The sequence below is a fragment of the Oreochromis niloticus genome, linkage group LG20 (genome assembly GCF_001858045.2).
Source record: "Oreochromis niloticus isolate F11D_XX linkage group LG20, O_niloticus_UMD_NMBU, whole genome shotgun sequence".
Lineage (NCBI taxonomy): Eukaryota > Metazoa > Chordata > Actinopteri > Cichliformes > Cichlidae > Oreochromis > Oreochromis niloticus.
The window spans coordinates 26516723-26531111 of NC_031984.2; the positions used below are offsets into that span (position 1 = coordinate 26516723).

Here is a 14389-nt window from a genome sequence, read left to right on the forward strand (position 1 = left end):
TGGAACCATGAAATTTGCTCTCTGCTAAAAAATCCTGAAGCAGAATGTCAGCCATCAGTTCATGCCCTGCAGCTCAAGTATACAAGTCCACCTCTGATTGGCCCAAAAAAACTAAAATGAAGGTTTTTAAGTGGCGTAGTCCTGATTTAAATCAGATTGAAGTGTTTTGAATGTTCTTAAACAGGCTGTTCATGCTTGAAAATCCTCCAACGTGGCTGAATTAAAACAATTCTGCAAAGAACAGTTGGGCCAAAATTCCTCCACAGAGATATGAAAGACTCATTACCGGTTATCACAAATGTTCGATTGCAGTTCTTCCTGCCAAGAACCACTTATTAGGTTTATGGACAATTACCTTTTCACACAGGGGCAGGTAGGGTTGGATAACTTTTTTCTCTTAATAAATGACATCATCCTTTAAAAACTGAATTTGGCATTTATTCAGGTTATCTTTGTCTGATATTATTGTTTGATGATGTGAAACATTTAAGTGTGACAAATACAAAGACTATACCTTCCTCTTCTCATATGACTCCACTGACTCTGAATTGGATAAGTGGTTAAGACAATGGATGGCTGGATTATCAGACCTGTAGTTTGTGGTCCGGCAGCTGTAGCAGAAACTGTCTCTGACATTTACTCAGTGAAGTCACACCAGCACACACTAGTGTTCTTAAAGTATGACGCTTTGTGAGCAGGAATGAGCAATTCCAGTGTGTTTGCATATACCGCTCTGATGTATATGCCAGTTATCATATATAACCGTGCAGAATGAGTACATATGTATGAACACATTTGTGTTGATTCAAACAACTCCTGGGGGCTATGTTAATGCACCAATCTTCAAAGCACATTCAGTCAGTCTGTGGGGGTTTCAGCAGTCAGATTGCAAGCAACTTTTATATTCTAGTGTACAGCTTTCTCCATCATCATAATACTCTCTGGTGAATTTTAAAATAAAGTTTCCCCAAGGCTGTTTTTAAAAAGCCTGTATATGTTGTTTAGAAATGGACTGCTTCAGGAAGAAAACATGGCACACAGAGAGAAATCAGAAGGAAAAGGCCCTGTTGAACTAATTAAACCAGTTTGTGCTGTTACTACCTAGTATACATGACCTGGCTATTAATTCCAGTAAGAAATCTGGCAGCGCAGGAGCCCTAGAGGTTTTAAATCAGTCTATTTAACTAATCTTGTTTGGAAGAGAAAATGATTATGCTGAAAGTATTTGCTGTAGCCTGGTTAACTTTGACTTACACAACTACTAGTGGACTTTCCAAAACTTCAGTTGTTTACTTTTAGATTTAGCACTAAACACACCCAGTACTGGATACCTTCTTTAAATTTCCAAAAACTCCTCTGGTCAAACTGCACAACTTACCGTGCATGTAATGTATGTGCAATGCAAGGTAGTAACTTGCAGCTTCTAATGGATCTTAAACTACCTCATGATGCAAAACCTGTTTTAATGCACAGAATATCAGACTATCAGGTGAGGAAGTGACATGCTGCTAATAACGCTGAATTTTCACTTTTCCTCCACAGGTTACTTTCAGAGCAGAAGATGGAAAGCCAATGGCCATCTGCCAAGTGAATGTGGAGCCAACGCCCCATGTCGTTGACCAGACTTTCCGACTTTACCACCCCGAGCTGTGTTTCCTTAAAAAGGCCATCCGCCTGCCAGTCTGGCATGACCCTGCAGGTTGTACAGATTACCCTGGCCATCCCCCATGAGCCAAGTATTCCTCGTCCTTCATCTCATATTTCTTGCTTTCTGAGCTGTGTTTAAAGTAGTCGTTTGCATATCATTCCAGTTTTAATCAATATATCAAATGAAGATTTAAATATACCTTCAGTTGGCATACTGACTTACTCTCCAGTGTGAGCATAAATGTGAATCACATGTTCACACACACAAGGCGAAAACAATTTTGACAGCTTATGTGGGAAATGGGAATGAGTAATGTATTCTGCCTTCACTTTATTATGTTTTTACTAAATATCACCAGAAACAACTTTTCAATATCAGTGCAGTTTCTGTCAACAAAAAGGGTAATAAGAGAGAAGTATCTGGATACAGAGCAGGAAATGAAAAGCAAGAAATAAAAGTTCAAAATTAAGAAAATGTTTGATTGGCTCTTATGACTGGCTTGATGTTCTGAACTATAATAAAAACCATTTATTTCATTTCATTTAAATAGTAAATTGGTCTTATATTCGTTTTTTCCTGCCTCTTGTTGGGAAAACCAGCTGGCAACCCAGATGCCTGGGCTCATGTTTCTGTGTGCTGCAGTGACCCTAACATCATCTGCCAAACAAGGATGCTGGTGAGTGAATGACATTGGATTTAATTCCTTCTGCAATTAACATACAAATATTAACAGGGTTAATTACTGAACTGATAACTGTTTGGAAGGGAAGGCACTTTATTCTAGCTGCACTGGTCTCTCTGTGTGTTGTCCTCCCTGAGTGTGAACATAGATAAACAGCCAGCCAAACTTCTTTTCAAGAGCCATTAAAGTGAGCGTGCTTGCTCGTTTAATGGCTTCATTCACAGCAATCACATCAAAGTGACATCACTGAATTGGAGTGAAACCATAAAGACGCACACACACAAAAACCCAACAACCTCTTATTAGGTTGTCATGTAATCCTCAGGTAAATATAGTTAAGCGCTAACACAGGAGGCTACAAGGTAAATATCCTATAGGTATACAGTGTAATATTTACACATTAGAAAATAAGCAGGTCAAAAGCAAACATATGTCTGCATCATTATCTCAGAGGCTTCAACAAATCAAGCTACTACATACTTACAGACTGAGGAAAAATGTCACAAAACCATCATCAGCCATTTCTGTTTGAAGGATGTAGCAGTAAGTTCATTGACAGTTTATTGTCTCTTTTTTACATGTAAAATGTAATCAGGACAGAACTCTAGCTCTTTTTTTGATAAATTACAAGCTCTTTTGATAGAATAAAGGCTTGCCCTTGTGTCGTGCCTTCACACTATTGTAGTGCCAATGTGGGGCTTTTTTATTTTTGCCTGTTTTTCCCCTCTACTCTTCAACCTTTTATCTGTTTCTGTCTGTAGGCACCAGGAGAGCCTCAAGATGTGTACTTGAAAGTGCCAGGGAGTCCCAGTCCACACATAAAAATGTTCTTTGTAATGGTTTTCACGTATGTATTATTTACTGACCAGGCACACACACACACACACACACACACACACACACACACACACACACACACACACACACACGCACAGCTTAGCCTGAAGAAGCATTCATCTTTGCACTAATTAAATTGTTCATGCAGGCTTGAATCAATTAACTAATCAGATTGAGGTTTCATGCTCTGGCTGCCTGCAGTTCCACAGTCCATCGTCCAGTTTGCCTAATCTCCATCAGGATTATGCACACCTTGTTTTTAATGTGTTATACAAATACTTGTTTTCTATTAAATATCTGTCATTTAACTCTGAGGACATGAATATAAAAGCATTTTGACTCGTTTCACATGATTTCATTGTTTTCCTCATTTTCCTCTGTCACTTAGTGGAAATGATGGATTGCATCATTCACATGCACTCTTTCATACAACATACAATCCTAACCACAGATATGTGCATAGAAACAATGCATAGCACTACTAATGGTACTAATGGTTGTGTTTAGAACAGGAGTGTCAAACATAAGGACCAGGGGCCAGAATTGGCCCAGCAAAGACTCCAATCTGATCCGCTGGACAGCTTTGGAAAAATTTTCCAGCTGATAAAGACACCCCTCACACTATACTAAAGTAATATACAGTATAAACAATTAAATGGCAGAAATGAAACATTATATTTTTGGTTCATTGAGCAAACATTATCTACCAGAACCTGCACTTTGTTATCTTATGTTAAGATATCTCAGGGATTAAATGTGCAGTTAAACATCTTTTTGCTGACACAAAGACTCATTCGTCCGGCCCACTCGATGTAAGATGAGTTTGACATCTGTGGTTTAGAATCTTTATATTAAAACGTGCTTCCATCAAGAAGAACACATACTGTATAGCTAATCTATTTTGCTAATAAAATATATTGCAGAAGACACATTGCTTCTTCATTTCATGTCTAATACAGTCCTCTAATACTGGAGTATAAACCAGTCCCAAGTGCTGTAACGCAGTCACCTGACCCCCTTGCATTCGGGGTTGAGCATTTTTTAATTTGTCACCCAAGTGTCGAGCAATCAACCCGACTACCAGCAAATTACACACAAATACATTTGTGAATTTGATCTGGATTTGATTTCTAACATTAAAAAAATATATATATGAAAATATCACTGTGAAAATATCTCAGCTTCAACCCTCCCGATGACGTGTTTGCCCTCAAAAACCCATATCACTTGAATCCTATTCCAAATAACCCCAAACGCTTTATGAGAGCTGTTGTCTCAGAGCAGACCTGAGTAGGTGACTGCATCGCCTCCCACTCTGAGTCAGCTAGGGCCACTGAGACTGAATTCCTTTCATCTCAGCAGTGTGAGGATGATGTTGATGGCTCTGCTTATTAAAATGCTAGCACAGCCGTAGATCAGCCCTCCTCATCTCTTACCCCGTGCTGCACCGGCTGCATCTCCAGGGGGCCTTAGTTTAATTGTTCTTGATGATGTTTTTCCTCTGTAGTGATAAGTGGATGGCAGCGCCCTCCCAGATCTGGCAGATTTACGTGCATTTCCTGGAGCGCGTGGACGTCAGCTGTGTGACTGGCCAGCGGAGCTGTCAGTCACTCGTTCTGAGGGGAACGCAGGCTATCCGTAAGGTCAAGTGTTTCTCATCACACCCCGGCGAGATTGAGGTACGATTATCACTAAACGCACTATTTTGAAACTGTAAACAATGTGCACATGTTCTCTGCAGCGTGGGATTCAGGCCTCTATCAAGATTTAAAGATTCATCAAAACTAAAATCAACTCATGGTGTCGATCACATGTCTTCTAGTGAAGTCACTATTTTATTAACCTGAGATTTAAAAAAAAAAAAGTGAAGAGAAATGCTTTAAAGTGGGCTTTTTATGCTCATTTCACACTGCATATTTTTATTCTTGGATTCTACTAAAGCACCTTTGAATGATTCACTCCTCAAAAGACTTTGTATTTACTCTATACCTGGCATTGGTGCAACCCCTGTGTTCATTTTCTCTCTGAAACAGGCTGTTTTAGCTCCCATCCCCTTTAGTTTAAGTCGCCTTTCTTCTGATTGGCTATCCGTTACAAAAAGAAATGTAGTAACAACACAGTTTTTTTTTTTAAAAAGCGGGTCGGTTAAGCTGCTTTGTGCCACTTGGATCCACTTGTCTAATAGACACAGCCAAACTGACCCTCTTCTGTAGCTCAGATCTTGTGTGCGTCACAACCATTGCAGTAGAAAATTGTTGCTTTGTGGCGGATGTGTGAAGTGAAAGAAAAATAACATGTATTTCTGCTTTTTTGGATGACAGCTGCCCTTTAAGTGCTGGAGCATCGTGCTCCTGCTGATGTTGTTCTGTCTCTCTGTCAGTCAACTGGATTTTGGATGAGGTCTTGCTTCCCTTAGGCTTTATGTGGGTCCCTTTAGGATCCCGTTGCACTTCATGTTTAAAATTAATTTATGCACATTGGGCTCATTTAGTTCCATCGGTCCGGTTTTGGTTTTAGACCCATGAAGACCTCTAGTGGAGAGCTCCGTTCAATTCTTTATGAGTCCCAGTCACAGTAAAATCTAGTTATTTCATCCAGCGTTCATAGCACTTCAGCTGAATATATAATTCTTGTTTTGAGTCAAGTTGAAAAGAGATCAAGAGCATGCAACCAGCAGTAGTAGTCTGAGGTGATGAACTATGTGTTACACCCTCTCTACCACCCGTACACATTCCCTGTCCTGTCACTCTCTGTTTCCCCCGCCACTTAACATTAGCTTGTGGTTCAGAGACTGGAGCAGCATCTTAGTCATCAAGGGTGCTTGGGTCTGGATGCATTTTTTATATGTGAAATGTGGCATGTTCGAACTAAAATTAGGCTTTTACTTTATTGTGTTCTTTTTCAATTGGACAAAAATGCGACTGATGCGGACGGCACTCAACATGCAGCACAAAAAAATGCATAAATCTCACTTATCTAAAAAAAAAAAATGTCGAGGGATTTATTCTTGACAAATTATCTTTTTATCGTGAGCAATTTTGAAGTTGCTCATCTAAAGTGATTTAATGCAAATTGTTCTCTTACCAGCAAAAGGAAAAAAAATGGAAGCAATTCCTTCCCTTATAATACCTCGAGTTTAAGATTTGAATCATTGTCAAGAACATGCAAATGCAGATTGACAGCATAATAGGTCTTTTCATGGGGTTTCATTTCATTTTATTAGGTTCCCTCATTACTTCCTGTCTTCATGCCAGATCATGTCGGGACCCAGTTTGATACAATTTGAAAAAAATTAGCAGTGGCTTTTATGCACTCTGAACATGTGAAAATATGCTCCCAGAGTGTCACATTGCCCTCTATTTTTAATAGATTGTTTCTTATTCATAACTGAGTACAAGAGTAGAGAGAGTGTGACAATACTTCTTCCTCAGAATTGGAATAAAAGGGCATTTTATAGCACTCATGCAGAAAAAAGAGAAGTGATAGACTGTCACAACCACCATGGGTGCATACAGTATGACCCAAACATGTTTTACCTTTAGAAATAGGGTACTGGCTGAAAAAGCGACAGATGTATTTTTTAAAGATTTCGGCGTACGCATGAGCAGCTGCTTTGATCTGACTCGCGGCAGGTTAGCTCACAGTGGAATGCATTGGAGGAGTTCTATAAAGCAGGATAAAGCTCAGCGTCAGTGAATAGCTTTGCTTTTCTCAACAGATTGAAAAGGAGCTGCACAGTAAATCTCATTCCCACATCCTTATTTCTGTCACTTTCCTGCCTCTACTTCTCTCATTTCATTGTCTGCCTCCCCCCTTTTTTTATTGAACCTCATTCACCCTTTCTCTCACCCACTCTCCTTTAATCTGCGCACTTCCTTTACCTTCCTCTGACTCTGTTAAGCATCTTTTCCCATTAATTCTGTCTCTCTTCCATTTCTTATTAAATGTATCTCTTCTCTTTGAACACTGTCACATTCTTTTTGTCACTTGGTCGACACATCTCTTTCCCCCCTTTTTGTCAACCCCCTTCATATTTCTAATTTTCACAGCCCAGTCAGCTGACATCTCTCAGACCACTTGCCAAACCCAATAAACTTTAATGGCCTTCGCCTTCTTTTTAGGTGGACCCGGCGGGTGTTTTTATTTTGCCTCCTGCAGCAGTGCAGGAGCTCCAGCTGAAGGTGCAGCCATGGCAGGCTGGCAGCCGCTTTCTGTACGTGAACGCAGTAGACGTGGAGCATCAGCGGCTGGTCACCGCGTGGCTGCTCTGCCTCAATGTTCACCGTCCTGTGCTGTCCAAGGTAGGACCCCCAAAAAATCTTGTGTTTTTATTGTTTCCTCATATGGGTATTGGCCCTTGTGTTGCCCTTCTGACAGAGTGGCCATCATTATCCAACGGGGCATATTTAGCAACCCAGGTTTTTACCCTTTTCATCACTGTGTCAGCAGCAGCAGCAGCACAGTGTGTTAAATACAGTTCCAGGTGTCTGTTTAAAAGCCAAACACTACAGCACTAAAGTGTCAGATTTGCAGACCTGCTCATCACACCGCTCTGCTGCAAATGTGGGTAATGTGTTAATAAAAGGTCTCCCTTGAACTTGAGCCCCCCCCCCCCCCCCCCCCCCAGTCATTAAAGGACAATGTTTTAATCATTTTTGCACTGCTGTTGGTTAAATAACAAAATGCATTTCCCTGAAAAAAGCACTAGCTAGAGCTAGAAGCTTGATTCTGCTTGAAGGTAAAACGCTAACCCTTCCCAGGCACCTACAGGAGCTCAGTCATTCGTCTTTTTTGAAAAACAGGACAGTGTCTACCAAGCAGCTAGCTGCCTAGCTTGGTAACTTAATAATCTACCACAATATCAATACAATAAAAGTGTTTGTGCCACCTAGTTTTGTCTCACCAGTGTTGTAGAGTATATTTCATTATCTCAGAGTGATTTGGGATTTTCCAACTCTTTGGACTCTCCTGCTCTGTACTCCTAACATTAGCATTGTAAGCACTATGTGCATTTAGTCAATGACCTAAATTTGCCTTTCAAATGTGTTCCTTATGCAACATTGTTGTGTTAATAAACTGCATTATGGTTGCCTCTCATTTTGTCATCACTTTGTGACGCTCTAGTGATTTAAAAGGGAACCCCCAATTTTACATAACACTGGGAGTAATACTGCCTGTGCGGAAAGAAGATTACCAGCTATCATCTGCAGCTTTCCAGCAGGGGTAACCATTACTAACCTAACACACCATAATCTACCAGCAAACTGGCTTTGGCTCTGAAGTATTCTGGACATGCGTTTGAAGGATATCAGCGTATGAAATAAAAAAATATTCAAGAGGAAGACAGAAGATTTGACATCATGATTTCATTTTTATAGTACTTGTACTTGTAACACATTCAATACTTGAATCATCCGGGTAGTTCCCAAGGCCAGCTGGTCCCAGACCAGTGCTTAGATCCAATCGTCTTTAATAATGCTCCTCTCTGCCTTTCTAAATCAAATGTCTGTGTACCCAACTGGCTGACTGGATTATGCTTTATGCATTATAGGTAAAGTACTAAATTCTTCTTTTGCCTGTTGTGTACAGAACATATTTCTTATGCACTACACAGCAGAAATATACATTAAATCAAATGAAATCAATTTAAGTTGATCAAATATCCACTTCTCCTAAAATGCTGAACAATCAAGTGATTGACAACAATCACATTTTCTCTGACAACAAAACAGAGAAAATGTAATGCTTAAAGGGTATTGCAGTGGTTATTTATCATCTCACATTACATAAAGTTATCTTCCTTTAAGTCAGGGATGACCAAACATTACTTTAAAACCAGGAAATAAGCATCTGAAGTCAGTCTGGTAAGATCAGTTCTAAATTGGCTCTAGGATGGTTGTACAGTATGTCTTCCTGTGTGGGCTGGTGACCTATCTGGGTTGGATGGGTTGCAGCTTCCTGATTTTGGATTCCCAGCTGTCACAGAGTGAGGGGCAGGGCACAACCTGGACTGGTTGCCAGTCTATTGCAGGGCTAACACAGAGAGACAGACTCACATTTACACTTATAGCCAATTCAGAATTGACAGTTAAGCTAATGAGCATGACCTGTGGGTGGAAGCTGGGGTACATGGAGAGGACCCACGTAGGCACGGATAGAACATGAAAATTCGGCATAGAAAGGCACCAGACAGTTGTTGAATTCAAATCCAGGATCTTCTTGCTGTGAGGTGTATGCCAACCACTGTGCTGGCTTTTGTGCTAGTTTGACTATCTAAGTGGGTCTCTGAATTTTTGTCTTATTCCATTGATCTAAAGTATTTCCTACAGTGGATATCCCTTTACAGATGCTCATTAGTGGTAGTGGTAGTATAGTGGTTAACACATTTGCATTAAATGCAAAAGATCCCTGGTTTGAGATTGGCAGGAACACAAACCCAGCCTCAAGGGGGTCATAGGCTAGCATACTCTTAGTGCCAGTACCAAGACTGGATAAAAGTGAGGGAAGCACCAGGTGTGTGCCAAATGAAACATGCGGATCCATCCACTGTGGCAAAAGAAGGGAGCAGCCAAAAGAACCGCTGTACAAATGCTCATTACACCAGTTCACAGGCAGCCAGCTAATCCTGCCAGCTTTGTGCCATTACTTTGAAGTATCAAATCACACTTACAAACTGTTCAAGTTCATTTACTCTTGCAGTTTTTCTGTAGGCAGCCATGGGCTTCCTTTTGTAGGATACTTCATCAAATCATCTGGTGCGCTTGGATGAATACTGCAGTTTTCTCAGCTCTTGTTTTCAGACATTTCAATCCCTCCCTCATTCCTCTGTGCCCAAGAAGGTTTGATGCTATAACACACACATCTCTGTGTGTGTGTGTGTGTGTATTTGCAGGCTTTTGAAGTCTGTGTTCCAGTTGGCGGTGGACGTGGCAGTTCCAGAAAAATCACCTACACAAATCCGTACACCAGCAGCCGTACATTCTTGCTTCGCTCTGACCATCCAGATCTGCTCCAGTTCAAAGAGGATAAATTCCAGGTAAAATGAGAGTAGAGGCCATCCAGTTCTCTTACCCCCATTAAGAGTAAAATCAATACTTTAATTAGTGAGTAGAAGAAAAGAACCCTCCTCCTTAACAAAAGCTGCTCAGATGGTTTTGTTTCACGGAGTAATGGTACATATGTTGCTAAGATGGTGTAACTGATGTCAATAACATTAGCTTTAACCAGCAGTGCTACTGACCACGCATAATCTGACTAATCTAAGTCTTCTGACATTCTGATGGAGATTTCTTTCATCTACAACCAATATGATGGAGCTGCCGTGTAGGAAGCGAGCAGTTAGATATTATTGTACTGGATTTTTCCCCCCAAGTTTCTTCTTGAGATTTTAGCCGGTATCAGGCCCTGTCATCAGCTTTCATGCCCTCTCAGTCAAAATCATAAATTGGTTATGGCATAACAACACTACTGTTTTGACCAAAAGGCTTATTGTAGAAAATATGAGTGTATGAGTCGTGTGTATACATTACTGTTGACTTTCTTGTCATCATGACAGGTGAGTACAAGACATTTCTAGTTTTTTCTAGTCTTTTATGTTGACTGCTCATTCCTCCGTAAATGGCTTCCTTGTCGGCTTTCAGAACTGAATGCAAGGAATATTACATAGTCATTAGTGCTGCAGTTTTATTATTGCACGGTCAGTGTCTCTAAAAGCTGATTTGCTCACATTCAGACATGAAACACTGGAGTCACTGCTGTCATTGCCTTTAATTTAGTGAGGTGTGATAAAATGCTAAAACAAATGAGAAACTATCATTTTAAATTAAGAAATAAATGAATGAGAGGCGAGGGGAGCCTGTTTTCACATAAACTATTAAAGAGTCTCATTGTTGTTGGCCAGAAGACACTGCATCAATTAGACAGGTGAAAAACAGCCCATTGTTTTTTCCATCTTGTCAGTGAAGCTCCAGGTGTCTTATAAAGAATTTACCATGCCTGTGGCATTAGGCAAATGTGGAGACACTTTTCTCTTTTTTGACATAACTACCTCACCGTGATAAAACCAGCTGTCAGGAGGAAAGGCAAAGCAGAGATCAATACTGCCATGCTTGTGGGAAAGATTACAGCATAAATCCCCTAAATTGACCCATATTTCTGTTGTTGGCTATTACAGAGAATAGAAGGAAATATTTCTGGTCAAACTACAGTAGTGAGAAGGTAAAAAAACAAAAAAATACCTGTTAAAGATCTACCTCACTGTGATGCCTGAACAGAAAAAAATTACAACATACAAATAAAAAATTCTAACACTAGACTTTCCACAGAGGCAGTCAGGAGGTTAGAACAACTGGTGCTTCCTCATTTAATAATTGTTGTGTTTTAGACATGCCTGAAAAGGAGAGGCCCACAGCGATGATAAGCATTAAAACAGTGTGGATAACCATTTGCTCCATATATAGGTAATTTTTGTCCTGAGAAATGTTTTCATTTTTGAGTCAGATTAGTAAAATACCTTCAAATCTAACTGAAATAAACTCTGTTTATTTTCTAATTACTGCATGGAAGAAGGAAACTAATTGGATACTGAAATGAGGTCACTGGAGTCACAAAACATGCGATTAAACACTTAGATGGGTATTTCCATGTGAAAGAACCAGAGCTCACTATTTTGCATGGCAATTTTATTTAATTTGTAAAGTAGGTTCTCTGTATATGTTAGGAGGTGAGGGAAAAATCAATACAGAACAGTATCACAGTATTGTGCATTGCGACGTTGTATTGATACACGGATACCAAATAAACTGTATTAAAGAAGTTAAAACATAAAAAAACAACTGAACAACTTCTGGTGTCTAAATGTTGCCTAGAGCCTAAGATTAATCACAAAGTGATACCTGGGTCACTTGATAGGAGGCGACCTTTCTGCAAACAGTCCCAGTCTGACCTGGGCTGACTGCAGTCACTCTCAGAGATTGTTGAAGGTTTGCAAATAATTGCTGCCTCATTTATAAATGCTCAGGTTTCCAAACATGTTGCCATCAGTCTGAATTGAGGGAATTCATTTCAACTGGCTGCCAGCTGGTAATAATCTGGTTATATTCATACAGAACAGGAAGATTGCTGAGTGCAGACGTAATAATTAAATAGAATTCTGTTAAATGTGAATTTCTGTCTATGTAGAAAGCAACAGATATGTGATTTTCAACAGTTTATCACAACTAGTTGTTGCATTATCAGTAAAAAATTGCAACTATCGACTTGATGGAGTCTTTCTGCTATCAGTCACAGACCGACTTCATCTTAAGGCAACATTTGTGGATTTTAGTGACAGTGTTAGTAGCATGTTTAAAAAAAACATAACTCACAATATATATATTATTGCAATATATTGCAATAATATTGTATTGTGAGTGAAGTATTGCAATAATATCGTATTGTGAATGAAGTATTGTGATAATATTGTATTGTGAGGTGTCACCTTTGGTATATATTGGTTTCAGTGTTTTAAATGTGTTGTAGGATACGTATTTTTTCACTCTGAGGCACTGTCTTCATCTCAGAAGAATGAGTGGGGGTTTCATTCAGAAGTCTGGCTCTGTTACCGTGGCTACATAAGCACAGTGAAGTATATATGGTTAATCTAGTGTAAATGATCTAGTCTAGAAAAAGGGAGTCACATCTATAACTGGTGTACAGCTCTAATAATGTTAACAGATAACGTCAGACAGTGTTATTGATCCCTGTCAGGAAAGTCATTCTCTGCATTTAACCCATCCTAAGCATTAGGAGCAGCAGGCAGCCACAGCGTAGCACCTGGGGACCAGCGCCTAGTTAAACCCAGAGCCACGGTCGAGGGCACACCGATGGAATTAACAGCATGTTTTTGATCGTGGGAGAAACCAGAGCAAACGCAGGAAGCCATGTCGGTTACTGTGAGGCAACAGTGCTAACCACTGAGACACCGTGCTGCCAAACAGTGACTGCCATTTATTCAGGGTTTTTATCTTGGGGCAGATCTTTGTGAACAATGCAGTTCAAAACAAAAATGATGGATTTATTATTAAACGTGTGAATGGGCAGACAGGTCAGCTTTACTGATGGATCACATAGTTTGATTTATTGAATATGTAAAAAAAAAAAAAAAAAAAGATAAAAATCTAAATAAAATTATGTGTTATTTTCACTATGTTCAGATTAGAGGGGGAGAGAGTTACACCATCGGACTACGGTTTGCCCCGAGCCAGAGTCCCGGATCAGTGGACATCCTGGTCTACGTGAACAACCTGGAGGAGAAGACAGAGGAGACGTTCTGTGTGAAAGTAAACTATTCATGAAGTGAAAGTTGTTTGAAAAAACAAGTAGTAGCTTCAGTGGAAATGTTGACTGTGCTGTACTTTGTAACATACTTTCAGAGTGTGAAAGAAACTGTAACTTTCCTGGCTCTTTTGTCATTTTGTATTAGATTATTCTTTAAGAAAATAAAACTTTGTAACACTGAGAGTTTTTCAGTCTTCTAATACAAACTTGTTTATTCTGTACTGCGTGACCAAGAAGTCTGGATGGAATTTGTTACGCCAAAATGAGGTCACGTCGCAGGAATCAAACATGTTGAATAGAATCGCCAGCTTCCTTTCTAAAAAACAAAACAAAAAAAACTGACTAGAAAAGTTTTATTTGCTAAATTATGCACTAAACTTAAAAGTACTGGGAGCTATAAACTGGGTGCAAAGCAGCCTGAAAAGTAGTAAATGATGTTGTAAATTTGCTTTGTTTCATAATCAGCAAAGTAATGCATGCAATCTGCAATTAAGGTGTCAAGGTTGATTCCCACTAGTGAGCTGTCCTCATCCAAAAAGCCTGGCAAATGCCTGTCAGTTCAACCCCAGCCATCCGAAGGTGGGCCGAGGGTGAAAGCAATAACATTTTATCGACTTTAATTACCCAGCAAACCCACTTGAATGCCACTTGATGGCCGAGTTTTAATCTAAGACAAGCCGGGGGTCTGCGCTCCTCGTCCCCTCACCTCCCAAACAACTTCTCCTCATCACTGGCATTATTAGAAACAGAGCCGTAATGAAGTATGATTTTCCAGCGAGGCGCACATCTCTTCACATCGCCCTCATTAACACCAGCACCCTTTTAAACCCTTCATGCTCTCCCTCCTGCTTGTTCTGCCATGTCTCTCTCTATTGGAGGTGCTGAGAGGGAGAGAGAGAGGAGGA

The 14389-nt window shown here is 40.0% G+C and overlaps 1 protein-coding gene across 1 annotated transcript in view; it reads left to right on the forward strand.

Annotated features, from left to right (window-relative positions):
* The window catches only part of nphp4 (nephronophthisis 4), a 162233-nt gene extending 148566 nt beyond the window's left edge, over positions 1–13667 (forward strand). Inside the window, exons 23-29 of the mRNA XM_025901798.1 lie at positions 1543–1699; positions 2248–2324; positions 3092–3177; positions 4675–4846; positions 7289–7468; positions 10060–10203; positions 13361–13667. Coding sequence (XP_025757583.1) covers positions 1543–1699; positions 2248–2324; positions 3092–3177; positions 4675–4846; positions 7289–7468; positions 10060–10203; positions 13361–13501 — 957 coding nt within the window. The 3' untranslated portion in view covers positions 13502–13667. The remainder of the gene's footprint in view (positions 1–1542; positions 1700–2247; positions 2325–3091; positions 3178–4674; positions 4847–7288; positions 7469–10059; positions 10204–13360) is intronic.
* Positions 13668–14389: the final 722 nt, after the last annotated feature.